Below are 26,336 nucleotides of genomic sequence, written 5' to 3' on the forward strand. Positions count from 1 at the left end.
GGAGTCCATTCCCGACCCTATCACTTACAGGTGGTCTAACTTGGGACAAGTTATGCATCTTTCTTATCTCCTAATCTGTAACAAGGACAGAATTCACACATCTGAAGGTGGTGGTGACAATTAATCCAGTGAGATATTCCATCTATACTGGCCAGCCTACGCCCAAACACAACGCAAGGTAGCTTTCGCTCTGCATGAAAAGTAGTAGCAGCTCACCCTACAAGAGCGAAGATCTGAGAGAACATGTGAGGTCCTGGCTGGTGTGCGGTGGCCTCAAACCACAGATGGCGGAAAATCATCATTTGCCAGACCCCAGAATTTTAGTTAAATACGCACAATTTTATTGATTGAAGAGATTAGGACAAAAACATTAAACCAAATACAGGACAAAGCACCAGAGGCCACAGATTCCCACCATGCATGTCATCCATCTTTCCTCCTGCAGGGTACTTAAAAAATAGGGGAGAGGGAAGAAAAACGGGTCCTTCTTGACGCAGCACCGTCTTCAGAATGTAAAAAAACCTCTCTCCTTTCTATCTTCCGTTATCAAAATAGAATCAAGGGCACATCCGTGGCCGCCTTGTCTCCTGACTATGAACGGTCAGGCCGCCCTCCTGGGAAGGTGAAGGCCGTGCTCCTGCCGAGCAGGCGTAGAGCATCCAAGGTCTGCACATACATGCCACAGACTAATGAAGCACAGATTCAAGTAACATTTACACACTAGCATCCACGCGTGACCTACCCAGAAACAGGACCATTTCACAAAACGTATACAGGCAGTAAATCCAAACAACTGAGGTACTGGAAACACAAATATTTATGCCAAAAGAGTTCTGTATCATACAGCAATAGAAAAGCCGTAATAAAAAACACTTGCCACTCGAAATCAAATAAAGCTATCTAGAAAAGCCAAAGAAAAGGTTATTTCAGGGACAGAGATACTCAAACAAGAAAAAAATATATAAATGTTAACTACAGCATGTAACATGTCATCCCAAGTCAACCCGTAATTGAAGTACTGGCTTAATACATCACAATGTGACATTTTCCTTAATAAATAGAAGATTCTTGAAAATACAAAGGTGCATATTGGGATAGAGAGCTGTTTTTATTTATATCATCCTAGCTTTCAGCTTATTTTCCTTCCCACTTGTCTCTACTGAGGGTTTTTGTCCAAACCAGAGGGCCTTCCAAGTCAAAAGGACCATTCTTCGTAAAGAAAACGAAATAGCTGCCCTGTATGTTACACACGTGGGACAACCTGCTTTGTTTCACTAGTTTCCGATAAAACAAAGACAAAATGTTGAGTTGAGATCAGAGTGTTGCAAAGCTTCAGACTCCCAGAGCTTCCTGCTATCTCACACCATTGCTATCAGCTCTCTAAGACCAACGTCAGGAACGTACCTTCACCATTCAAAAGAAAAAAATCAAGGAGTTGAATTTCTCCTTTCCTTTCTTCTTCCTCTTTCTTTTTTCTTTAAACTACGATAGCAGTAACGCATCTGGAAGTCTGACTTCTAATAGCTTCCTGCCACAAACCAATTGACACAAAACAGAATAGCTTGTTAAAGGACAGATTTTTTTCCCCTTCAGGGAGCAAAGCATTAACATGTCATTTCCTGACCAGGAGATTAAAGAGTTTATTCAGAAGAAATGAGTTGAAGAGTGTGATTAAGAGACACAAACTAGACTTTTGTTTGCTTTTAGTTTAGCACCCAGGTTTCAGGTCAGTCTGTGTGCACCGAATTTTTTTAAGTGAATCCCATTAATTATCAGCTAGGTGGTTGGCTTGTTTAAAAAGAAGAAAAAAAAAATATCCTTGGCCAATTGTACCTTCCCTGAATCATGACAAGAAGTTAAATGCTAACAGTGCGATGCCAAGATGTGTGTTTGAGGCAGAGAGTTTTGATTCTGTCAGGATCTACGACTATTTTTTGAACAAAATGAAAAGTGGGGTAGGTGGAAGTGGCCCGACTGACAGGGGTGGTCCCCGGGGCCTTCGTCAGGGAAGAGAAGCTCCAGGGGGCTCCTGGTCATCTGACCTGACCCCAGAGCCCGACCCCCATCCCACATCTCTTGCCCCCATGCTACATGTTCAGTCAGCTCCTTGAAGGTTTTCCTTCTGTGAACCAAGAAACTTGTGAGTGTCAGTGTCTTTCTTGCTACCAAGTCAGGCGATACGTGTTCCCTGGAAGAAGTCCCTTGCACTGCCCTCTCTCGCTCCTGGTACCTGCTAAGTCTCTGTGGGGCGTGAGCTCAGTTAAAGAAAGGGTCCAAGTTCTCTTCCATGTTGACATCCGGCACCAGCTGATCAGACACTTCCTTAGCACCATATCCTGAATTCGAGACGCTAAAATCCGTAGAAAACCAAGGATGGTCCAGAATTTCCTGCGAGGTCAGCCGCTCTGAGGGCTCCCGCCGCAGGATGCTTCGGATGAGGCACTTGGCCTTGGGTGACAGAGTCTCTGGAATGTTGAACTGGCCACGCCGGATCTTGCTGAAGAGGGAACTGGGCTCAATGTCATGGAAAGGGTACCGCCCTACCAACATGGTGTACAGCATCACTCCCAGGCTCCACACGTCGGCTGCTTTGCCTGAGTAGCTGCCACTGGTGTTCAAGATCTCCGGGCTCACGTACGCCGGGCAGCCGTGCTTGTCGGAGAGGGAGTCATCGTCTCCCCGCAGAATGTAGGCATCTTCCAGGCTTTCCAGCTTGACCCGAGTCCTGCAAGAAAGGGAGGAAGACATGAGCTCCCAAGGGTGCTCTGAGACATAGGAATCCCATCATCATATCACAGCGCCCGCTATAACGTTTCCAACGACCCTTCATTCATTCATTCATTCATCCATCCTACCTACCCAACATTACTTACTGAGCACCGTCTAGGTTCCAAACACTGTTCCAGGGCTGGGGCCACAGGAGTAAACAAGACTGACGAGGACTTTGCATCAAGCTAACAATCTCCTGGGGGACTCAAACAAATCTACTGGGGGACTCAGCAACCCAACAAACCGTAAGTAACATAATTATCATCCTGTCTTAGTGATAAGGGAACAAGAGATTAAGTAATTTTCTCAAAGTCACTTCTGAGTAATGATGGAGATTCACAGAATTTGAATTCACGTCCAACCAACTGGGAGGTTCACAGAAGCTCCGGCCACGACTTCCGGCTAACACGACAGAACACAGTGTGCAAAGACCTTTCACATGACTCAACTGTATTCTGGCCACACGACAGTGCTTTTGTTAGACACGAAGGATTTTACTATCCCATTTTACAGATAAGAACACTGAGGCTGAGAGAGTCTGAGTAACTTGCCCAAAGCCTTTCAGCTGGGAAATAGAGAAGACTGACCCCCACATCTTCCTAAGTCAACCCTGCTGTTCCTTCCACTGTACCAAGCGGCCTCACCTTAGGACACAGGCAGAGCTGGGGAATGTTCGAGTGGAAGTGAACTTCCATCACCTAGTCCTTGCAAGGTCAACATCCTCATAGCAAGCCCACCTGCTTTCCAAGATCTCCTGTTGAAGCTGCCTCCTGTCCTGCCCATCACGCTCCCAGGGCCTGGCCCTTGACTTGCTCCTTATCTGACTTAGGTCACCTGTATCCTCTACCTGTGCCACCACCTCTGTGATTCTGATCTCTCACGTGTGTGTGTGTGTGCATGACTGTGTGTGTGAATAGCAGCACGAGCCCAAGATCCTTCTCCAACTCACTACCTTGTCCCCAGTCTTCCCTCTGCCATTTAAGGCCCATGGAGCTGTCTGACAGGAGTGTAGGACTCTCCCGGGTGTGCTGGGAAGAAGAGGCGGAGAAATTCCACGGTGAACTCTGAGTCCCTAGGACCCAGCACTCGCCTTTACAGGGCAGGGTGGATATCATCACTGGGTATAAAACAAAGTAAGTGCTCAGTAAATACTTTCGGAAATGAGTTGAATTCTTCTCATTAACTAATTTCCAATAAACAGAGCAGAGGACCAGGACATGAACTGACTTGTTCAAGATGTGCGGCTGTCCCCAACCCAGTGCCCCAGGCTCCCAGCTCAGCTTTCTCCCCTTAGCCCAGGGGCCTCCTGAGAATTCCTGTTTCCCTGCTCTGCCATTTCTTGAGTGGAAAGTTAGCAACGACTACCTTTCAGTGCTTAACACTGAAATCTTCCTCTTCCCCCAGCCAGAACACTCCCCCTGCAGACTTCCAGTAGTCCCCAGGCCCGTAACCTCAGTTAATCCCATTCCATCACACTGATTAAGGCTTGCCACGAAGGTGACACGAGGCAGGGAGCACAGGCTGGAGAGAGGGGTTAGGACCTCGCAGACGGCACCAACGAGGTCCGTATCACGCACATCAGTTGGTTCCTTCATCTCAAAAGTGCACATCAAAGCATCTAGCCCCCAGGTGTCAATGCTGGCCCCCAGGTGTCAATGAGCGGGGAAGAGGACAGGGCTGGGACAACCAGAGGAAGGCTTTAGTCCTAAGTCAGAGCTTGTGACTCAGGTCCTTCACTGCTGTTTCTCTTCCTCCCTCGACCGCAGGTCCTACCCCTTTGGGGTGATCACCACAGCTACTCAGAGAGCTACAGAAGCGAGGCGACGCTCCAGTTAATCAAAGGAGAGTTGCTAGGGGCTCCTACAGCAAAGTCTGCTGAAACCCTCAGTGGATTCTAAGATCTCCTATCTGGATGACAGGAGTTCCAAAGACCAAGAAGTGACTACTTCCTTGTACTCATTTCCATCAATGAGCAACAAATGACTGTGGTCACTGGAAAAGGTGCTGGGCTGGGGGCTAGGAGAGCTGTTTCCAGGCCATATGACATCTCTCATCTGCTGTGTCGCTGTGGGTGAGTCACTCAACCTCTCTGTTTCTCAGACTTATAGAGGAGTGTTGAACAAGGCAGTCTTTCTTTTCTTTTTAATTTTTTGTGTATGGTAAAATAGACCTAAGATAAAATTTACCATTTTAACCATTTTTAAGTGTACATTTGAGCAGCATTAAGTACATTCACACTGTTGTGCATCCATCTGGATAAGACAGTTTTAAAGTCTCTGCCAGTTTTAACATTTTGGCATTCTGTAACATATAGCAACACATCTTTTTTATTTATTCACCCATATTCTATTATAATCTATAGTATGTATGCTCTTATCCTCCCCCTAGAGCGAACCAGCTATAAAAATAGCAAGGGTCTAGAAGTGCTAATCTGGAATTGAGCTGGTTAAAAACAAATCTCTTTCTTCCTTTTGCTTTCTCGAAGCTAAGGTGGCAGGTGGGGCTGACCCCCGCCAGCCTCACTAGATGTTCCGAGACTGGAGGTGAGTCAGTGAAACCCCGGGGTGGAGGGGAGGGGAGTGCCAACCGCAGGCACAAGTGGGTTCTCTCAGCCGCTTCCTGTGCCACCTCCAGCAGCAGCTCCAGCCCGGCCTCCGGAGCCAGCCAGACTCCTCACCTCCAAGTTCACCATCTTGGCAGCAGAGCAGCTATGGGAATAATTACAGCAGTGGAAATAGTAAAAATAAGGAGCCCTCCCACCTGGGTGACAGGGACAGTCCAGGGGAATGAGCACTATACTTGGAATCAGAGGATTCAGGTTTGGGGTTGGGTTCCTCTGCCAAACCCCCCAGTGGTGTCTTTGCTTATCGAAGTGGGGGTCAACGTCTTCACCATGGCTACAGCGGACCCCCATGGCCTCAAAGCCACATCTGCAGCCACACTCCGTGTCTCTATTCCAATCTCGTCACTCTTCCTCAAATGCACTGACTGGTCCTTCCTGGGGCATTTGCACATGGTCCCCCCAGATCCGTGCAGAGCTCACTGTTCTTGGGTCTCTGCTCAAATGAACTACAGTAAAGACGCCTGGCCTGAGCATCCCGTATAAAGCAGCACCTCCCCCCAGCACTCCCAAGCCCCCTTGTCACCTCCTGGAACACCAGCATGTATACTTCTGCAGTTCTGCATTTTTACTCTACGTATGACTCCAGTGGTCATTTCAGGGTGATCACCTCATTCTCACCTCCGGGAGCTCATGGGCAGGTGGCGGAGGTCACTTCATAGGTAGAGAACCCCACCTGCATTTCCTGCCATACTTCCAGCTCCTAGACCACTACCTGGCACGGAGCAGACACTCAACCCAAGAGCAAAAGGGCAGCCACACTTTTAATCCCTCAGAGCTTCAGAAAGCTCACCTCCAAAGGAACAAGGGCCCTGCGCTGCCTTCCTGGCCAGGAGTAAGTGGGGGTCAGCGAAGGATCTACGGAGGACAGGCTGGTAAATGGCAGTGCCTCAGGCACCTGTCTGTAGGGCGGGTGAGGGCGGGAGGTAGACGGGATTCAGCCTTTTCAGGGGGCAGACTTCACCACTTCCAGCTCTTTACGCTAGGCCAAATCTAAAGCCATTTTTCCTTCTTACCCGCTTCCAGGTCACAACCCTAGATTCTGACTCCCTCCTTCGCCTAGTACCTCCCACGCCTTCAACTCTAGGCTGTACTGACCCCACTTGCAACCTAACGCCTCTTCCTGGAAGCCTTCTCCAGACCACGAAAAGGGCCTTAGGGAATGGTTAAGGGCTCTGTCTTGTCATTTAGCCCCCCCACTGGAGTTCGCCTCTCCCCTCCCCCACCTCAGGACGAGGACTCAGCAGCTGTGCAAATACCTCATGAATCGGACACTGAAATAAAAAAGACCACTCCACGTGCTGCAGTTCGGCTACCCGAGAGCTCACCATCTGCCACTTCATCCTCCTTTTAGAGGCTGGGATTCCAGTGGGGGGGTCTGAACCTGCTGGTCACTTAAGGTTCAGTGTGTGCCGTGACAGGGCAGAGACACAGAAACCGGGCCAGTTCAGAGCCTTGAAATCAGAGACCTGGGTTCAAATTCTGGCTCCCAAAATTACTAAGCACCAAATATCAACATCATCTGTGGACCTAAACGTGTGCTGGCTGTTTACACATATTTTCTCTTTAAAGTTCACAGAATCAACTTCCAAGGCAAGAATGACCATTCCTTTGTGCGGACCCTGAGCCTAAAGCTCCGCAAGGGTAAGTAAGCTGAGCAGTTAGTGAGGCCAGCTGCGGGCTGAATGCCCACCTTTGTCTGGCCTTTCCCTCAGGCCTGCCCCCACCCACCTGAGCACCTGACGGAGGAAACCACACCCAGGATGGTTCAGGGAACAAGGCTCCGTCAAAGCGGGCAGCACCCGTGCACCTGGGGTCCAGGAGAGCCAGCCCTCAGGGCAGGAGCCTGCTGCTTCTACACGGGAGCACAAGCATCTCGGGCAAGGAGGGGCAAAGGGACAGAGAAGCCCAGAAAGAGATGGGGAGGAAACGCAGTGTGCGCAGGCACGCTTCTGACCTCGCCTGCTTCTTGGAACATCCTGAACTTGTTTACATCACTTGTAGGCAAGGGTCGAGGCAAGCGGTCTGGATTACGTCTTTAAACGAGGACCTTGCAGGGCGCACACATGTCGGGGACCCGAGGCCGGGCTGGAGTCCCAGCTCCAGTCCCCATGGACTTGCTATGCAACTGCAGGGACCCTCGGCAGGTCTCCGGGCCTGGCTTCCCCCCTGGGAATGGGGGCCACTGGCCTGTCCTCTCGAGAGTTGCATGTGGGAATGCCTGGGACAGCACCCCGATGTGTCAGAACAGGAGGGCAGAAAGGAACAGTCTTCCAACTTCTGACGTCCCCTCAACAGTCCAGGGATTATGAAGTTCTAGGCAAAGGAATGGAATTTTCATAAAAATCAACAGGAGCATCGGTGGTCCTAGTTATTCAAATGTCCTGCTAATCATTTGAGCACCTAAACCTGGCACTGGAGACGCAGACATGACGAGTAACACCCACCTTCCCAGTTTTGTGAGGATTAAATGAAACAACGCAAGTACAGTATGCATGGAAGAATCTAGCATAGTAAACGTGCAAAAAATGACGGCAACTCTAATTGATCTTACGATTACGATCAGGCCCCACCCTCAACCCTGGAGCCTAGGGGGGAAGACAGGTGAAGGAGCAAAGGTCACATCCAGACCAAAGCAGATGTGAATTCTGTGCCCACATTCCTTCCTGGGCCCTTTGTCTTTGTCTCCCACTCCCCCCACCACCCCCAGCCTGGAATGTTCTTCCCCCCAAATATGTGCCCACCTTACTCCTGCTCACTTTATTTAATCCTGACTAAGGTAATCAGGGTGGGCTTCGTGGAGGTGGTGGGTCTAGAGGTGGTCCATGAAGAATAGAGATTCCCAAAAGTGACAGGGCAGTGGTGGAGATCTTGTGACCGAAAAGCTATAAAGGACCATGATTATCACCCGCAGCTTCTCAGGGGAAAGAGCCACGAGCCCAGGCAGGATTAATTTGGCGGAGAAGCTGCATCCCTGCATGCGTTTTGCAACCTGTGCCTGGCAGAGGCAGGGAACAGCCCGCTTTGCTTTCGACCTGTGAATGAACAAGGCTACACGGGGGCAGCCTGTGTCTTCGGTGCTGGCCCAGCCCCGTGCCAGGCCTGTGTCATCAGATCGCGAGCCAGGTGAGGAAGCCAAAGCCAGCAGGATTCGGTTCCACTCCCTGCCTCCGCTGAGCAGTGCGTTGGCCTTGAAAACCCCGATGCCCCACCCACTCTCGGCTCCCTAGGAGCTACTCAGTTGAACAGGCAGTGTGACCACAGGCTTTTTCAGCCTCGGTTTTCCTTCTGTAAAATGAGAACAAATGGCTACCTGGCCTGAAAAGGGCTCTTCTAGCTTCAAAATTCCTGATTTTAAGTTTTCTTTAATTCTTAAGCTATAGGGATTGCAACACTTCCGAGATGACATCCTCATAACCATAATAATAATAATTATAGTAACAACAACAATACCAACCATGAATCAGCTAAATGCTGGGATTTTCACAGTCTACATCTCTATTTCTCATAACAAAACAGAAAGCCAAGTATTATGAGATGTGCATACTTCCTAACAAATAAAGAAACTGAGACACAGAGGATTAAATGTGCTAGATCATACACAGGGTAACTACAAAAATTGAGCTGGAACCCACATCAGGAGGATTCTGACACTAGCACCCCCTTGAAAAACATCCTGGCACCAACATCACAGACTTACTGAAAGAGAAACTTTTAAAGGGAGACGGTGGGGTTATGTACACAAACATGGCCCCAGGTTTATTCAGCACCAGATCACATACCAAACCATCACATACGAGATCTAATTGCTGTGGCTCATGAGGTGGAGAGAGATGGCTGGACCTGCCCATTTACTAGATGAAGAAACTGAGGTACATGAGTGGATGTGACCTGTCCAAAGCCACCTAGCAAGCGAATGGCAGAGCTGGGATTCGAACCCAGATTTCCAAACTCCCAATTTAGTGCTTCATCCAAAATCTCAAAAATGGCCTACTCAAGCAAATCAAGTTTTGCTTTTAAACCTTTAAACACCGCCCTGGGCTTTCGGCAGGAAGAGATCAGGACAGGGTGGGCCAGGGTGAGGCCAGGCTGGGAGTTCAGCCAGGCGGAGTGGGCCTGGCCAGGACGGGAAGTCCGGTGGCCTGAGGTCAGTGGAACCCAGAAAAGTCACTGAAGGCCATTCTGTGGGGTGGGTCCAAGCAGGCAAAGGGTCAAGTGAGAAAGGACAAATGCAGCCAGGTCTGGCCTTCCTCTGCTCTACTGCAAAGCTACCCTTGGCTGCCAGTCCAGCCGTGCAAGCAAGGGTCCCACCTGGGACCCCTGACCTGGCAGCCACCTCTGGGATGCCACAGACCACTGAACTCTACCAAATAAATCATCACTCCCTTAATTCTCTGTTTCCTATGTGCATAGATTTTTCCAGCAGTCACCTCTGAGAGCCACCGTTGCACCAGGTCCTGTAGATTCAGTGAACAGACATGACACCTAGGTCAAGCTGCTCACAAATGAGCAGGGAGAGCAGTGAGTAAACCAGTAAGGGAAAGGTTTCCAGGCAGGGTAAGTAGTGTCTATAGGGAGGGGGCCACAGGGGAGGGGCTGGTTAGTTCAACGAGGTGGTACATCTTCTCACTACCTTACATACTACCTGGTCTGGGAGGCAGGGGTTCCCACACAGTTTTGATGTACAAGAAAATTGCAGCTTAGAAAGATGAAGTAACTTGCTAGGAAAAGCTACTGTGGAAAAGCACAATGGAAAAGCCTGCACTGCCTGCATACATTCGTGCCCTGACTCATCGTGGCCACCGGGAGGACGGGGGAAGCCATTCCACCCCCAACTCGCCTTCCCACTGCAGGAAGACACCACGCAGTACCGCCTGCCGTCTCCATAGGAACAGACAGGGAAACCCCAGAAAGACGATGCAGCTCCGACTCCTCGTCAATAACTCCATTCACCTCTTGCTCCCCAGCATTTAGACCTGTCTCCCGAAGGATCCCCCGACCCCGTATCAATCATCCATCGATTCGGCCTCTCAGAAAGGCTTCTGCAGGCAATCTACTGTTCAATGCTGGATCCGGCCCTGATTCGCCCAGCACCCCAAGGTGCTGCTCCCGCCTCGCTGCTTAGGCTGATTCAGGGTCCAGAACATTCTTATAGATGCCCCACTGGAGGGGTGGGAGCAGGGCTCAGGTCTGTCTCTCTGACCTCACCAACTCAGGCAGCACTGGGAGCAGTCAGTCCACACATTGGGCCAGACAGGGATGCTCCACTTGGCAGAGTCAAAACTGGGGATCCTCTAAGATGGCCCAGACACCTACTGAACAACGATCAGGGGTCAGAAAACCTGGCTCTGCTCTCAACAGTGCCATTAACACAGTGCAGGATGATGGGGAAAGATCTCCCCTTCTGATTTCCTTATCTGTAAAGATAAAAGGGATTGGTTTAGGTCCCCCTCTGACCCACCCCCCCAAATCCCACTGCCTCATTCCTGGTTCAGCCTCAGCATCCTGAAGTCGATGCCCATCCTCAGTCCCTCCTTCACACACACTTCCAGAGTGATATCTGGCCCAGCCCCTGCCCTGCCTACAGGAACCCTTCAATGCCTCCTCCTGGACTTCAGGTCAAGTTCAAGGTCACGGTCACGGGCATGTACGCAAGACCCTAGACCCCTGCTTTCCTCTTTAGCCTTGTCTCTGTCCCCCGAGAGTGCCCTCCTGCAGCACGTCCCTCCCTACGCACAGCTCATTCAGGCCTCCTGGCCTTTGCTCACTTTCTGGACCCCTCCCCATCCCTCTACATCACTCAGACCAAGCCCCCAAAGGAGCCCATCTCTGCCCTCACATAATCCCTCTATACCTCACCCACTCTTCCCACCCCCAGACAGCTCTCTAAGGCACACCTTTCCTCTGTCACATGGTGTTAAAAACAATCATTGCACTGTGTCTTCCATTAGGCAGACTCTCCGGTACTAATTCTTGCACCCCTGGTAGCTAGCACTGTGCACAGTGCATAATAGGTGCTTAATAAATGTTTGCAAGAGAATGTGACTCCCATGTTTAAGATGCCCCCAGCTCCAACACGCTTCTAGAGTTCAGGGCATCTAGGCGTGATTTGATTCTGCTTAAGAACTGCAATGTCTACAGTCCAAAGAATTTCACATGGGCTGGACTCTATTCCATGGTTTAGAGAAACTCCCAAGACGGCTGGGTAAAGGACATTTAAAATGTGTTTCCATCCACTGCCTTCTACCATAAATATATCTAGGGGACTTTTCTTATAACATTTATGCCTCTAGCACACAAAGGGCTAGTCACACACCCATTTAGTCAATTGTCACACATTTGCTAAGAACGTCCAATGCTGAGCCCTGTGCTAGACATGGGGGGTAGAAAAATAAATGCACCCCATCTCACAGTTCTGCAGAGGAAGCAAAACCTACATCATAAAATGGAACAACAGGGAGCTGGCCCTGTGGCCTAGTGGTTGAGCTTGGCATGCTCCACTTTGGTGGCCCAGGATTGGTTCCTGGGCATGGACCTACACCACTAGTCAGCAGCCATGCTGTAGCAGCAACCCACAAACAAAACGAAGGAACATTGGCACAGATGTTAGCTCAGGGTGAATCTTCCTCAGGAAAAAAATAAAAAAAGGAACAACAGACATACTAGGACTGCTCGTGGGGTTGGTTAACTGGTAGCCCCACCTACAAGGCCATGCTGCTCAGAGAAAACCCAGTACTGAGCTTCACCTGGACTCTGACTGGTCTGGTCCTCGTGGTGCACACTAGTTGCCATATTGCATGAGAAAATTCTTTCTATGGGTGGGAACAAGGGGTGGTATTTTACCTCGCATCTATTTCCTGGAGCCAACATCGTATCTAAAAGCCTAGGCTCAGGAGCCAGGCACACCAGGCACAAACCCCAGGTCTGCCACTGATGAGCTCCAAGACCCTGAGTCCCAATTGCCTCACCCATAAAATGGTGATAACTAACCTTACTTATTGAGTTTAAATTGCTAAATTTAAATATAGTAGTTAATCAGAATTAAATTAGTTAATTTAAGTATTGTAGTTAGAACAGGGCCAGGTACATGATTTGGACGCACTAAAATGTAAGTGCCATGAGGGCAGAGTTGGAGTCTCATCTGGCATTGCAGTAACTCCAGCACCTAGAATAGTACCCAGCACATGCTAAGTGCTCAATAAATATGTGTTGAATGATTAACTGAATCTCCAGGTGTTGGATTATGAGGCTCAAAGCCACAGATGATGACCAAGGGCAGTCATGACAGCTGTCTTTTTAAGTCCCTGCAGTGCACCAGGCCCTGTGCTGGAGATTTAAGTTCATTATCTCCAACCCACGTCCGAGAAGGCCGGCCAAGGTCAAATGATCACACAGAGGAATCAAAAATTTTACCGCTGAGCCCTCTGCTCTGTTTGTCAGGACCCCCAGTCCAGCCCATCAGCTAATTTATTAAATGCAAACAGTAAACATCCCAGCCAGGAATCCTGCAGAAGGATACCTACTACTGAGTCTATTTCTAAGCACAGAACCCTGAGGAAGCTCTCCTCTCTCACTGGGATTAGAGAAGCTTTTCATAAATGAAATCACACCCCACCATCGGCACTGATAACAGTGTCTTAAATAATTGTAATTTTTGCATAAATCATCAAATCGAAATGGGAACGAGGGTTAATTTCCCACTTGATGTGGAATTTTGCAAAGGTGTCTTCCAGGGAGATTCATAAGTTTTAGTCTTTCTGGCTCCCATTCTGGGCAATGAGCTGGACACTGATGATCTGCACTATGCCCACCTCTCTCATTCTGTCATTAGAATGCAATCTGAGCTGCTCTTATTCAATAAAAGAGATTTTCCTTCATTCGATGCCCGCCATGTTCCAGGAACAGAGAACATGAGACAGACTCTGTCCCCAAGAAGCTCCCAGTCCAGCAGGAGACAAGGTCAGCCCGGAGACGCAGGCAGGGACAACTAGAACAGAAGGGAGACACACTGTGACAGAGGCACGTGTGGGGGCTACAGGAAGAGGGTCACGTACCCATCCCGGGGAGAAGGGGAGGCTGAGTCTTACCCAAAGGTTGGCAGTGCCTGCAGCCTATCAGAGTGGTCAACATAAATAAGGGGATTCCAGGAGCTCTGTCTCCTTCAAAGCAAAAAGGTGTTTTCCTAAAAATACAATGAGCCTACAACTTAAAATAATACAAATCGCTATTAATGAAAGAAAGCAGAGTCGGGTCCCCAGGGCTCCAATGCCTGCCCTCCAGACTTTGTTAGATGTTGAAGCTTCAACAGAGGCAGGAACAACATGAGGATCTAAAGGAACAGACCAAACAGATGCTAATACCTAAGGAGAGTGCTGGCTTTGGCTGGTGCGGGAAGGAGAAGACGTCCAACCCGCAGGAGCACAGGTCTGGTGCCTGGGCGGATGGCATGTGTTACCCTGAAAGCCCCAAGGCCTCTGGCTTCCTACAAGGGGTCCCAGCTTCCCTCCTGCAGAAGCAGGCACAGCTCAGCTTCCACAAAGCAGAGGAAATGAAACCTGTGACGTCAAGAGATAAAGATCTTCTAACCAAAGAAGAAACATGTACAGAGGCATGTTTCTCCGTTCACATGGGGTATTTCTGTGCAATGAAATGTCAATACTGAACTGCGACTGGGGGTGGAGAGTGGGGAGTGGCAAGAAGCCTTGTCCCCAGGGCAAAGGGAAATCAGGCTGGCAAAACAGGGATGCTGTAGGAACAATGGCCCGCCCACTTTCTGTAGGCATCCAGGACTGCAGCCCAAGGTTGCACCCGCTTAAAAGGCTCTTCACATTCTGAGTCAGCAAGCCAACCCCGTGTCACCCAGAGCACCAGACACTAAGTGCAGAGGAGGCGAAGGACAGCATGTGCCAAGCATTGGGTTCGCTTGCATTAATTCATTTAATTCCATGAAGGAAGTCTTCTTGTTATCTCCACTTTATAGATGTAATCTAGAGAGAAGAGGTTAGGTAACTTGTCAAGGTTAAGTTTACTATGAAGTGCAGGAGCAGGGACTGGAATCCAGACATCGACTCTGACTCTACATCGGAATAACTGGCCTTCTCCCAAGAGCTGCCCTTCCCTTAGAGGCTCAGATTGAAGCACTGGCCTCAGAGAACGGGCTGACCAGGCAGATAACTGTAATACCACAGCGGGGCGAGGGAGGATGGAGGACACGGGCACACCCTTTGGGGATTTGGGCACTGCCTACTAACAGATTCAGGGCCCCAACACAGAGGGGGCCCCTCCTAATCGCACAGTGCATCTTAGATCTTACTACAGGAACTGTGGATGCAAAGGGTGTGTCCAGGGTGAGTTCAATCAGGGTAGCCGTTTAACTTCCTCAAAATGCAAACAAAAGAACTGAGGCCCTGCCCTACAAAAACAGCCACAGGAATGGAGGAGAAGCAGCAGCCCAGGGGCAGAAACACTGCGGGTGATCCAGGCTCGGGGGTGGGATCCTTCGCTCCCCGTATGTGCCTTGTATCCACCTTCCCTTGTGTACATCTTGTCAACTTTCTGACCTTTCTGAGCTGCAGGTTCCACAACATGTGTACTTGACCTGTCAGTTGCCCTCCTAACGCTGATTTGGTGATTAAAACTAAACAGAAGAGAGAAGAGGATGTGGCTCAAATCTGAACCCTTACATCACAAGGGCTCCACTCTTCACTCCACTTTGGAAATGGCTGCCAAAGAGATGGACCACATTCTCTATGAACCCAGAGCCCTGGGAAATGCTCACTCGTAATGGTACCAGTTTATCAATGACTTGGACCAGATATTGATTTAGGAGTGCCTGCCCTGCCCCATGAGTCACAGAACCATCTCATTTAACTTTCACAACCACCCTACAGGATCTAATAATTATTTCTGCTTTGAGGAAACTGCCGCTCAGAAGCATTAAGTGACTTATCCAAGATCAGGTAGTTAATAAGTGGTAGAGCCAGAATTTGAATCTAGAACCCAATTCAAAATAAAAGAGAAGAAAGAGAAGTAGAAGAATCCGAGGTGCTACTAATCCAACAGCAGCAGAAGGCACACTAGTGTTGGGTCTAACATAAGGTTGGGTGTCATCTGTGTATACTGTCTGCAAAGCTACTTGTGGGAAGTGACTTATGGCGCTGACAATTCCACTAAGGATGTTTTCATGGGTGGCCATGGATTTGGAGTTACAGAGGGTCCAGAACTGAAAATCTATGCATAAGAACTCTGTCCATAGGCAGGTCTTGTTCTGAACCAGGTGGGGCTTGGCCAATTTCACTGCGTAATACTTTCAAGCACTTTCAAGATCATCAAGGAACAAGAAGCACATCCCTGAGACAGAGAAGAGTGATGTGCAAAGAGGTGATCTGAAGCTTAATAAAGCAGCACTACTTCCAAAAGTCTCCTCTATGTTTTCGCCCACAGGACCAATGCATAAAGGGTCAGAAAACAGACATGGACGCCAAGGTTTAACTTTCAAAAGCCTTTCAAATTCCATCCATTGTTTCCTCACACTGTCAATGATGTCAGGAGACAAGGAAGCTTTAGTCCTACTGAAATGCCTATTGATTAGGTCCCATTGATTAAAATCGAAGGCGAGGGCTGCCAGCAGCACAGCCCCAATGAGATCCCAGGGCCCGTTGACTCCTGTTCCCCTCAGGAAACACGGGCAAGCTGCAGGCCACTGTAGAGATCAACAGAGAGAGTCTGCCTACGACTCAGTGGCTGCTGGACACACAGAGGGAGAAAGATGTTGAGTGACAAAACCAGTCTCACACTCAGAAATCAAGAGGTTAAAAGCCAAAAATCACCCACAACTTGAAGGATCTGCAACTAAGATATACAACTGTGTACAGGGGGGCGTTTGGGGAGATAAAGCAGAAAAAAAAAAAAGATTGTTAGCCCAGGTGCCAATCTTTAAAAAAAAAACCCAAAAATCAAGAAGAAAAAAGGCTACTAGGCATTATTCCCCTTTTACAAAAAGTTGACAGTTGGGTGAAAAAACAAGTTCCTATCAGCTACTGATGAGAACATTTAGAACGTCCTTGAAAACGGAAGCGACCTTCTCAGAGCTGCCCAGACAGAGACACTTGTCATGTTCCGAACAGCAAGTCCACTGGGACGGCAGCGTGGTGTGGGGCAAAGAAAGAGCTCTGGAGTGACATGACAGGATTTCCAGGCCAGGGCCACTGGCAGACTGGCTGGGTGACCTTGAGCAAGGGCACTTAACTCCTGTGCAGCCGTCACCGCCCCAGTCAGATGGGGGAGGTTCTCCTGCTCCCTCCTGGTCTCTTGGGACAGCAGGGAGGCAGGGACTCAGGTGCTCCCAGATCTGCCGGGACACAGGATGCCCAGTTCCCTGCCACTTATGTTTTCTTTCCAGAAGGAAAGTGCTCCTTAAAATGAAAAAGGATTTAGCTTTGATATCTTTGCTCCAGTGAACTGTTCTGGTTTCACACTCACATGGGATACTTCTTTCTAGTTCTTTCTAGAAAGCGTCATACTCTTTTGCAAAATTCAACCTAAGTCCAGACTGAATTCCAGAGACCCACAGTCCTCATTCTGGAAGCTCCTTACATCTTGGCATTTTTTCCCCAGGCCCTGGGACAACAAGTATTTTGGCTTTTCCACGATGTGCTCATGGGCACTCGTGCACATCTTCTGGTGAAGGACCAGCCCGGCCTGGGGGAAAAGCCCTCTGCCAGCAAACGTGAGGCTCACTCAACCCCTGATTTGCTTCCAGCCAGCGTGGGCACTGGGGCAAGTAGCCTCACCTCTGGGATTCTGCTTCCTGGCAGCAAAATGAGAGGACTGAAGCAAGGACCCTCCAGAGTCCACTCCTGCTCCCATGTTCTGTGACCTGGGGATGTCCACCCTACTCTGACTCACTTCTCAGATACGTATTTACCATGGGTGTGCTATTGCCGGACACGCCAACAATATACTTGCTGAAGCCTGAAATTCCTCCCCAGAGAGACACAGTCAAGGACAGTGCTGTAAAACTCAGATCCCCGTGAGAGCGGGCATTCGTTGTCCTGACTCCCTGTCAGGCATACAGATTTCTTGAGAGCTAACTTAACAGCGACCTTGTCCTGACTTCCGCTCTTTCCTGTCTGTAACTTTGAGACTTCTTGCAGTATTTCTGAGCCCTCATCTATAAATGGACATGATAACACTCACCTCTCCAATTTGTAGAGAGAAGTAAGTTAAACGGTAATCTCACAGCAGGATCTCGTGGAGGTCACCAAATATTACCTCTAATTTTTTCCAGTTCCAGTTACCAGATCTCCACAAAAGGTGGAACAGACAGAGGAACAACAAGGGACCTTTGTCAGTACTCTGTTGGGGGTCGGATATGTATTTATCTTCCAAACAAGAATATTCAAAAAAGTAGATCCCTAAAAAATGTTATAACTCAGAGACCTTAGAGCCAGGACAATACAAGAAAGAGGAACTTGAGGCTGGGGAAGGGACCAATCTAAGGTCACAGAGGGTACTGCAGGCACAACCAGGATAAGGACCTGGTCTCTGGGCTCCAAGGGCAGAAGCATCTTAGCCAAAGAAGAGAGAAGGCAAGCGCGGCCCCACACTCTCAATCTTGGAATAGCCCCCTTCTTCAGTTTTTAATAAAGGTAAAAGCCATCCACGATCAAAGACCAGGATATTAGCTGCCCCAGATGCCTATGATCCCCCTCTATGAGAAAAAATATGGAGTAATAACCAACCCCTGTGGGTCTAAGAAACCCGGTGGTCCTCTGCACTTCGCATACTCAGCTGGATTATAAATGCTCCTGCAACTGTTCCATCTGGGCCCTTCACCTTTGCTAATCCCAAAATGCTTCCCAGATATTTACTTCCAATTAGCTCAAACCACAAAGATGAAAAAAACAAAGCACACACCACCAGATCGCTCTCATTGGGATGCCATCAGAATTCTATAAGCAGCAGCCTAAAAATATCATGGGCCACTGGGATAGACGCAAACTCACTGGCAGGCAGAAAGGTTTGAGAGCGAGATCTGTGCCAGACACATAAAAGGTGCTCCAGAATTGCTCTCTGAGTGAGTAAATGAATGATGTGCGCTAGACTTCTCATTAGATGGTCCTTAACAGCTTTGTGACAATGAACCCCCCACTTCCCTAACCGCTCTCTTAGTAGGGGATGAGGATGCCCAAAGCAGTCATGAGAATCCCATGACATCACGTATGCAGAAACTCCAGAGCAACTCTGGGAATAGTCAGCAATGAATATAAATCAGTTGCCTCCACCTGTCTAAAAAACCAGATTCTTAAAAAGAACAAAGTGGCTTGAAAGAGTTTTTACAATCACAGTCAGCTGGAGGAGAAAGCAGCACCCCAGTGGGGTCTGCTAAACAGAAGGTAATGAGTTAATGGAAGAACCAGGAATAGAACCCAGATGCCCAGCATCCTGTCCAGCTGTCTCCAAAAATAACCGACACCTTCACATTGCCAGGCATTTGCATTGGCAGTTTCCTCACCTGGAACGCCAGTCCTTCCCACATCGCCTGTAACACGTTCATCTTTCGAGTCTTGGCTCCAAAATCGCTTCTCCTCTAAGAACGTTCTTGACTCTCCAAGCCTAGTTAGAACTGACTTCCCAGCCCCCAGTGCCCACCTGACCCAGCACATACCTTCACTTGGAGCCTGTAACACTCCTTTATAGGTCAGCTGACTAGCTAATGCATCTTGATATTCACAGTACTGAGAATTGTGATTAACACATAGTGTATACTTAGGAAATATCTACTGAACGAATGAATGCATGAATGAATTAGAAATAACTGATGCCAGGCACTGAGTGTTCTGAAGGCAGGATTTTCAAAATCCTGCCTTATTCACATTGAAAATGCCACGCAGTCCTGCACCTTCAGAGTTCACAAGACTAAAACAGAAACAATTATGGGGTCACAGAATATCCTGGCACCTGTCCTTTGAACATTTGATAGCACCTTTAGAGTAGTGGCGATTTGTTTTCCAAGGCCCCTAAAACACTGCAATAATTGCCTCCCTTTGTCCTTCCACGCTTCCTTCCCCTCCCCTGGACAAGAGCAGCAAACAGTCTCTGCGAACCTTTCAAGCAACCACCCTGAGCAGCCTGTTAGAGTCCACGGGTCTGGACAGGAATGCAACTCACCTTTCCTCGTCCTTAAAGATGAACTTCCGCAGCTTGAGGTCCCGCAGCACCAGCCCCCCGTCGTGGCAGTGGGCCACTGCCGAGGCGATCTGGTAGAACAGTCTGGCTGCCTCCTCCTCCCTCAGCTTCTTGCAGGTGCGGACGAAGGAATGCATGTCCCCATAGCTTCGCTCAAAGAACACATAGGCTTTGGTCTCCCCCAGGATAATTTCGGTGATTTGGTTGATGTTGCTGTGGGCAGACAGGCAGAAGCACGGGGCCAGGGACTCTTGGTAGCAGCTGATATCAAACACCTGGGGCGGGATTGACAGGAAGACCAGGAGTCAGAGATGCCTCTATACAACCAAATCCCAGAATGCAGACACCTCCCACGGACACGCGCTCTTGAGACGGCAGAAAGTGTGCTGAACCTGGACTCAGACCACACTGGCCCTGCCTCCTACCAGCTGTGTGGCACTCAGTAAGTCACTTGACCTCTCCAAGCCTCCAAATCCTCAAGCGTAAAATGGGCAAATGATACTTGGCTCACAGTGTTAGGAGGATTACATGAGAAAATAAAGGTAATAGTGCTTTGCAGGATGGAATGCAGTACGTAAATGGTAAGTTTTATTATTTTTTCTCTTTATCCCAGTCATCTCTGCTTACAGGACTAAAGCAAAATCAGAGAGAAAGTGACCCACCCCCAGACACACAGACAACATCTTATTTACTTTCAAAAAAAAAAGAACAAAAACGTACATCAACACTATACAACTATACCAATTGCACACAACACATTTTGAGTTGCACAATTGTGTTGTATAGCATTGTACAGCATCTTGGCAATTAACAGATTAAATATCTAGGCTCTGACTAACGGGTATCTAATTCAACATCTTCATTTTACAGATGTGGAAATTGAGGCTCAGAGAACAAGTCAAATCAAGCCCCCAGTGGCAGAGCTGGGAATAGGACACAGGCCTTCCTATTAGGAAAGCCGACTGCTTCTTTCTCTCTTCCCTCCACAGAGATCTGGCTCAATGAATCCGTTATGCAATGATTTTCTATGAATCAAAATTAGCCTGTGAAATGCCACCTCATTGTGGGGTTGTTTCAAAAGAAAATCCACTCTCAATACCTTTTTGAAACAGACCTAACGGGAATTAACACTACAGAGAATTTTTAAGGTTAAAAGAAAAAGCTTTCATTCATTTCCAGACCTCCACGAAATCAGGAATACAAATCCCTGGGTTTGGAATGTGGTTTTACTATCTGCCTGGGGATGTGGGCGCGATGACTCTATTCTGGGCCTGCAGGAGCCAGGGGCAGGCGTGGGGCGCTTCGCTGGAAAGCATCTAAGGCCAGGAATGCTCTAACAACAATACAATTCACGTTATCAGTTCACCATCATTTCGTTTCTTAAATCTCTTTTTCATTAGTTAGAACATAGGCTTCTGGGTCATCATTTTGCAGTGTGGTGGGGAAAATGCTGGCCTAGAAATCCCCAAACGAGGCTCTAATCCTGGCTCGGCAACCGATAATCTGGATGAGGTGGAGAGAACACTTAGGTGCCCCCCCCACCCCATAAACTGAAGACTTGGATTTAGAACACTGTTAACCTTTTTGGGTGCGGATCCCACAGGAGAATCTGATAAAAGCGCTGTCCCCTCTTAACTGACCATGCCCATCCTCAAATGCACACACAATATCGGATTAGCTTTAAAGGGATTCACAGGCCTTCCAAACCCCATCCAGGAACACAGGCTGCCCTTTAAGAACCCACGAGTTAAGTCACCCTTAGCTTCAAAAAACAAAAAACCTGTGAGTCAAACAGGGATAGTAAGAACCTCAGGAGGGCTGGCACTAATTCTGGGCTAGGAAGCAAAGGAACGTTCTGAATGAACCATAATGAGGCATCTCAGGAAAGCGGCACAGCTGCTGCCACTATAACCTAGAATTTAAGAATGAACGCTTCAACATCTCCAGAGACCACAAATCACACCCCGATACTGTCAAATGACGACCTACCAGCAGTGACCTCAGAGGTCTGTTCAATTAGGAATCTGAAATGCCTGAGTCAACTTTAACACCCAGGCTGCAGGCAGCAGAAACCGGGAAAGCCTCAAAAATTTCACAGAAAGTCATAAAGGCTCTGCAGTGGCCAGTGGCTAATGTAAACACGCCGCGTTATGTAACAGGGATGATGTGTTCTGAAGCTCTGTTGCCAGTGCTCATGGAGTGATGATAATTTATCATACACTTCCTGTTTTGAGTTGCATTTGTAAAAAACAAAAGGTGATTTTTGCTTAGCAGCTTTAGTCTATTATCCTGCCCCACTGCTGAAGAACTGAATGGACAGAGAAATTTAAAAAAAAAAATCAAACATATTCATGGCAGCTTCAAAATGTAGCCATACCCTTTGTAGAAGAGACCAGATTCCAAGATGGTGGACAGAGGATGAAAAATAAAGCAAGTACTTATGTTTTCCCAAATGGTAGGAACCAAACTTTTATTAGTAGCTATAACAGGCATTTATGGGCCTGAATTGGCATTTAAACCATCACCTTCAAGTGCAAAATCAAACCATAAGCCTGGTTGCCAGCTTCTTTTAAATGTTTAATTTGGAGCCTTAGTTATATAATGTGACAGTTCAGATAAGGCAGTAAGATTAGGCCAGCATTAATAGCATTTGCAAAAAAAAAAAGTGCCCATTCTGCCAAGATAGTAAGTATGTCCATCTGCACAGTAGCTACCAGCATTTCCATGAAATGCTAAGCTACCGACCCCCCCCCCCCCGCCGCCCCGGAAGCTCCCTTCCTTTATCTACCTAGCTTAAAGTAGGCACATGGAGACAATAAACAGGCTTGATTATTTTGGTTAAATGACCCTCGGATCTCCCTCCCCCCCCATCCAAATAGTGTCCAATAGAATTCTCTACACAGTCCTCTATAAGTGGCATCTTTACATTTGATCTGTTTTTGCAAAGACTTTTTCCTTGGGTCAACGCAGAGCTGGGAGACACGAACTCTATCCTCTAAGACCGCAGAAGGAACTTGATTCAATGTGTCGATTTCACTGAACCTTGCAGTAAACTGAAAGTCCACAATATATATCTGGTGGTGCATAGAAGCAGCCTTTAAAACCCACTTGGAGCTTCCTAGGATATAAACAACAATGCTTGCATAAGTCACTCACATCACCTCTGGTGAAGAGGCAGGAAAACAGAAGCTTCTGTGTCTTGCAGGGATGACCTCTGTCAAACAGAACAATGATACTGCACTTAAATCCACTTGCAGCCACACAGTAATTGGTGAGGGGCTGATTCAATCTTTGCAATAACTAAACCAGCAGATTAAGTACAGTTTCAGGCCAGAGAGCAAGTGTACGAATGACACGGTAAGGTCAGCCCAAAGTGAAATGTCTTAAAGAATCTGAAGGAAGAAAGAAAGAATAGGGGCCAGAGTCACCTCTGCCTTTAAACAAAGAAATCACAGCAAGATGCTCCTGCAGAATTCGGCGGCAGAGTCCCTTTACTTAGGAGCGTCTCCAGCCTCTGAAAAATATTAAAATGCTGGACTAAAGTTGAGCAAAAGGAGTGAAAACACTCACTGCTGGGTGATTGTGCATATTTCATAGAAGAGTGGCAGCTCTGTGGAATTCATTCATTTCAAAGGATGACTACCCTATTGTGCAACGTTGTAGGTCTTCTGAGAATTCAATCTGGCCCTGAATAGCCTACTGAATTTTGGTTAACCGGGCACAGTTGCTCTGGGTCGCAATAACTTGGAGAAGATGCAAAATACCGAATGCTTAGTACAAGCAGAGAGCAGTACTTAGAGTCCCTGATTTTCCCCTGAGGTCTGAACTGAACAATTGCAAAACTGACTGGAGACCTCCACAAAACCTATTTTTTACAATGAAATAAAGTAAGTCCACAAAGTAGTCTGTGGTTAATGGTGAAAGTGTGAAGCGTTATTGGCAGCACAGCTGTGCAGGGCGCCCATTTCAAAGACAGCAGGGGTCCTCACCCCTGCTCCCCCCTCCCCCCCCCCCCCAAAAAAAACCAACACTGAGCAAATCTAAAATTAAGTGACAATGAATTCTCGATCTCTGTCCGATTCCTGGGTAGCGGTATGCTCTACTGTATTCATGGTTTTTTTGCTGCTCTTCCCCCGCTCATCTCCTTGTCTGGGTCCCTGTGGGTGCACACAAAGACACAGACATACTCACACATACACAAACCAGTCACCGCTCAGGGTCAAACACAAAAAAGAGACTTAAGTGCTCATCTGTATTAGCAGGGCGATCCCCCTGGGGCTCCAAATGCTGGCCTCTTAACCGAAGAGGCAAAAGTGGGGGTGGGGGCGGTGTCCAAGCACGGAAGTCTGGAGATGAGAAGAACCGGAGACAAGAGAGAAAGACCCAAAGGATTCACTATTTCCTACACCCAAAGGTGCGCCGGCGGCTTTGATTTCCACCCCCAAGCCTCCTTTCAAGGCTCCAGGCAGAAGAAAGCTCCGTGTAAACTCCATCCCCGCGCTGGGCCCCCGGGCTCAGCCAGAGGGGACACCTTTGTGTGTCTCTTTGAAAGGGCACCTTCGGAACAAAGGTTTAACACCTGCACGCTGCTAAGAACAATGGCTGCGAAAGCAACCAAGTCATCAGTGCCTTAAAATTAGCGGGGGATTCCCTACTCAGGGTTGGAAGGGGAGGGGGCTAGACACAGGCAGAGATCCTGTGGGGACCCGGCGTCGCGCAGAGGAGCTCCACGAGCCTTTGGGAGCACGCGTGTCCGCGGCCCCCGCGCAGTCCCGCCGCCCTCCCCACCCCGGGCTCTCCCCAAAACGCCCCCGCCGCAGCCCGCCCCATTGTCTGCAACGCTCTAAAAACTTCGCAACTAGTCGAACAGACACAAATAAATAAATAAACCCACTTAACGAGGCCATAGATAATTATCCCGCGAATCTCCCTCCCCCAGACTCCAGGGCTTGGCGACCTCCCGCCCCCTCCAGCCCCCTCCAAACGGCCGGGGAATCTTTTTAAAAGACAAAAAGCAAAACCAAATCCCGGGCTCTTTACCTTGCACACCAGCTCCTCTCCACTGTGCAGATGCACGGCACGAAAAACGTGGTCTCCCTCCAGAGGTTCCAACAATAAGTATTTCCCGATGCAAGAAACGCAATGCGACAAGTTCGGAGTCTCGGGCGGGCTCGGAGAGCCGAGGTTCGGGCTGAAACTCTGGCTGGGCTCGGCAGACCTTATAGACGACAACTCTTCGAAATCCTGGGTTTTGTTCCGCGATCTCCCATATCTTGCTATTGTGATGGGGGTAGACCTGTGTATGTTCATGAGTGTGGGGGTCGCACTCGACAAACAAAAAACCCGGTGGAGAGATGAGTCGCTGGCGAGTGCGGCTGCAGGCGCCTCCGTGCCACGGATTTTAAAAGGGAACGAGAGGGGAGGGGACGGGAAAGGGGCTACGTGGAAAGAGTTAGAAGCCCCCAAATGGGCGCCGCCGGGCACCTTGTCTGCTCCGAGCCCAGTTCCCGGGGGTACTCGGTCGGCAGCAGCTCAGGTCCTTTTGTTACCCCAAAGCCGCCAGCGATTTGCAGAATCTCCGCACTTTTAGTTTCTCTCTCTCTCTCTCTCTCTTTTTCCAATCTGGATCTAGACGAGTAACCGGATTGCTAAGGTGGGGAGCTGCAGCGCCCGGTCTCCTGAAGCGATCCCCACGCAGGCTGCCGAATCGCAGACGGGGCGGTGGAGCCCTGCTGTAGTTTGTGCAATCTTCGGGGAGCGCACGGCGGCGGCTTGGTCTCAGCGCGTTAGAAACCAAACAAAAAGAAAAAGGAAATAAGCACGGGTCTACCGGCTCGCGCCGCACGGCAGACAGAATCCGCGCTGCACCCCCTTTTTTGGTGGAAAGGGTGGGGGGCGTGGAAGGGGGGGGTGCCGAAAAGGGTAGTTACCTACGTTTTAACTGTAGATGGCGTCTGAGGCTTTTCCAAGATCTCAAGAGCTCTCCAAAATTTAAACAAACAGACAAAAAAAATAGCAAGGGAGCATTTAACTTAGAGCGGTCAGCGCTGCCAACAAAAGATTGCAAAAGCTAGGCACAGAGTTGCGGCGCGGGCAGGGCGCAGGTACCGCGACAAAGCCCAGGGCTTGGCCCGCCAGGCGGAGGTCAGCACAGGCTCATGCTGTCGCCGCTCGCTCGCACTCCAGATCGTCCTCCGAATAAAGCGAGAAGCGCGGGCAGGGACGAGGGCAGATCAGTGGTCTCCGATTTCCCTGGCACAAGCTTCCGGGGGTCCTCCGGGCGCTGGAAGGAGATGCGCCCCGAGCCCAGCCAACCCGCGGCGTTTCTTCCCAGCTGGATAACTGGATCTTGCCTTGGAATATTTGCAACCACTCCGTCTCTCCCTACCCTAAACCCAAATTGCCTGGCGGGGTTTGTTTTGGAGAAAATTGACGGCTTTTCTTCTTCTTCTTTTATTTTTTTCTTCCCCTCCCTCCAGAGGTAAGAGGAATGTGTATTTAAAATTGAAGGGGATGGCCGACGGTGCCCGAGGCCAATCCCCGAGCTCAGCACGCCCGCATCTCCCGGCGAGGCGGTATTAATAGTTACTTACGTGGCCGGGGATCTCGGAGCGAGCGGGGCCGTGTGTGCGCGTGTGTGCGCGCGCGCGCCTCGCTCGCGCTCGGTCTCCCCATTCAATGTCACCGACACATTTCCACGGAGCCTCCGCCCCCCCCCCACGGCACCGCGACTGGCTCAGCCCAGAGCCGGCCCCGC

At 49.1% G+C, this 26,336-nt stretch overlaps 1 protein-coding gene across 1 annotated transcript; it reads right to left on the reverse strand.

Moving 5' to 3' along the window:
• Positions 1–318: 318 nt before the first annotated feature.
• On the reverse strand, positions 319–26,336 carry TRIB2 (tribbles pseudokinase 2). The gene is made up of 3 exons (XM_046663497.1): positions 24,620–26,336; positions 19,562–19,854; positions 319–2,725 (listed from the first exon to the last, which is right to left on the reverse strand). The coding sequence occupies exons 1-3, from the start codon at positions 24,887–24,889 to the stop codon at positions 2,257–2,259; spliced, it is 1,032 nt and encodes a 343-aa protein (XP_046519453.1). The 5' UTR covers positions 24,890–26,336; the 3' UTR covers positions 319–2,256.

This window comes from Equus quagga, chromosome 5 (genome assembly GCF_021613505.1).
Source record: "Equus quagga isolate Etosha38 chromosome 5, UCLA_HA_Equagga_1.0, whole genome shotgun sequence".
Lineage (NCBI taxonomy): Eukaryota > Metazoa > Chordata > Mammalia > Perissodactyla > Equidae > Equus > Equus quagga.

What these genes read in the sequence shown, in the direction of transcription:
- TRIB2 (XM_046663497.1), bottom strand. Translation starts at nt 24,889, where the DNA reads ATGAACATACACAGGTCTACCCCCATCACAATAGCAAGATATGGGAGA. An exon ending in GAGAGGAGCTGGTGTGCAAG is followed by an intron (nt 19,855 to 24,619) that starts GTAAAGAGCCCG and finishes ATCCCGCCCCAG; the next exon opens with GTGTTTGATATCAGCTGCTA. An exon ending in ATCTTTAAGGACGAGGAAAG is followed by an intron (nt 2,726 to 19,561) that starts GTGAGTTGCATT and finishes CCTTTCTTGCAG; the next exon opens with GACTCGGGTCAAGCTGGAAA.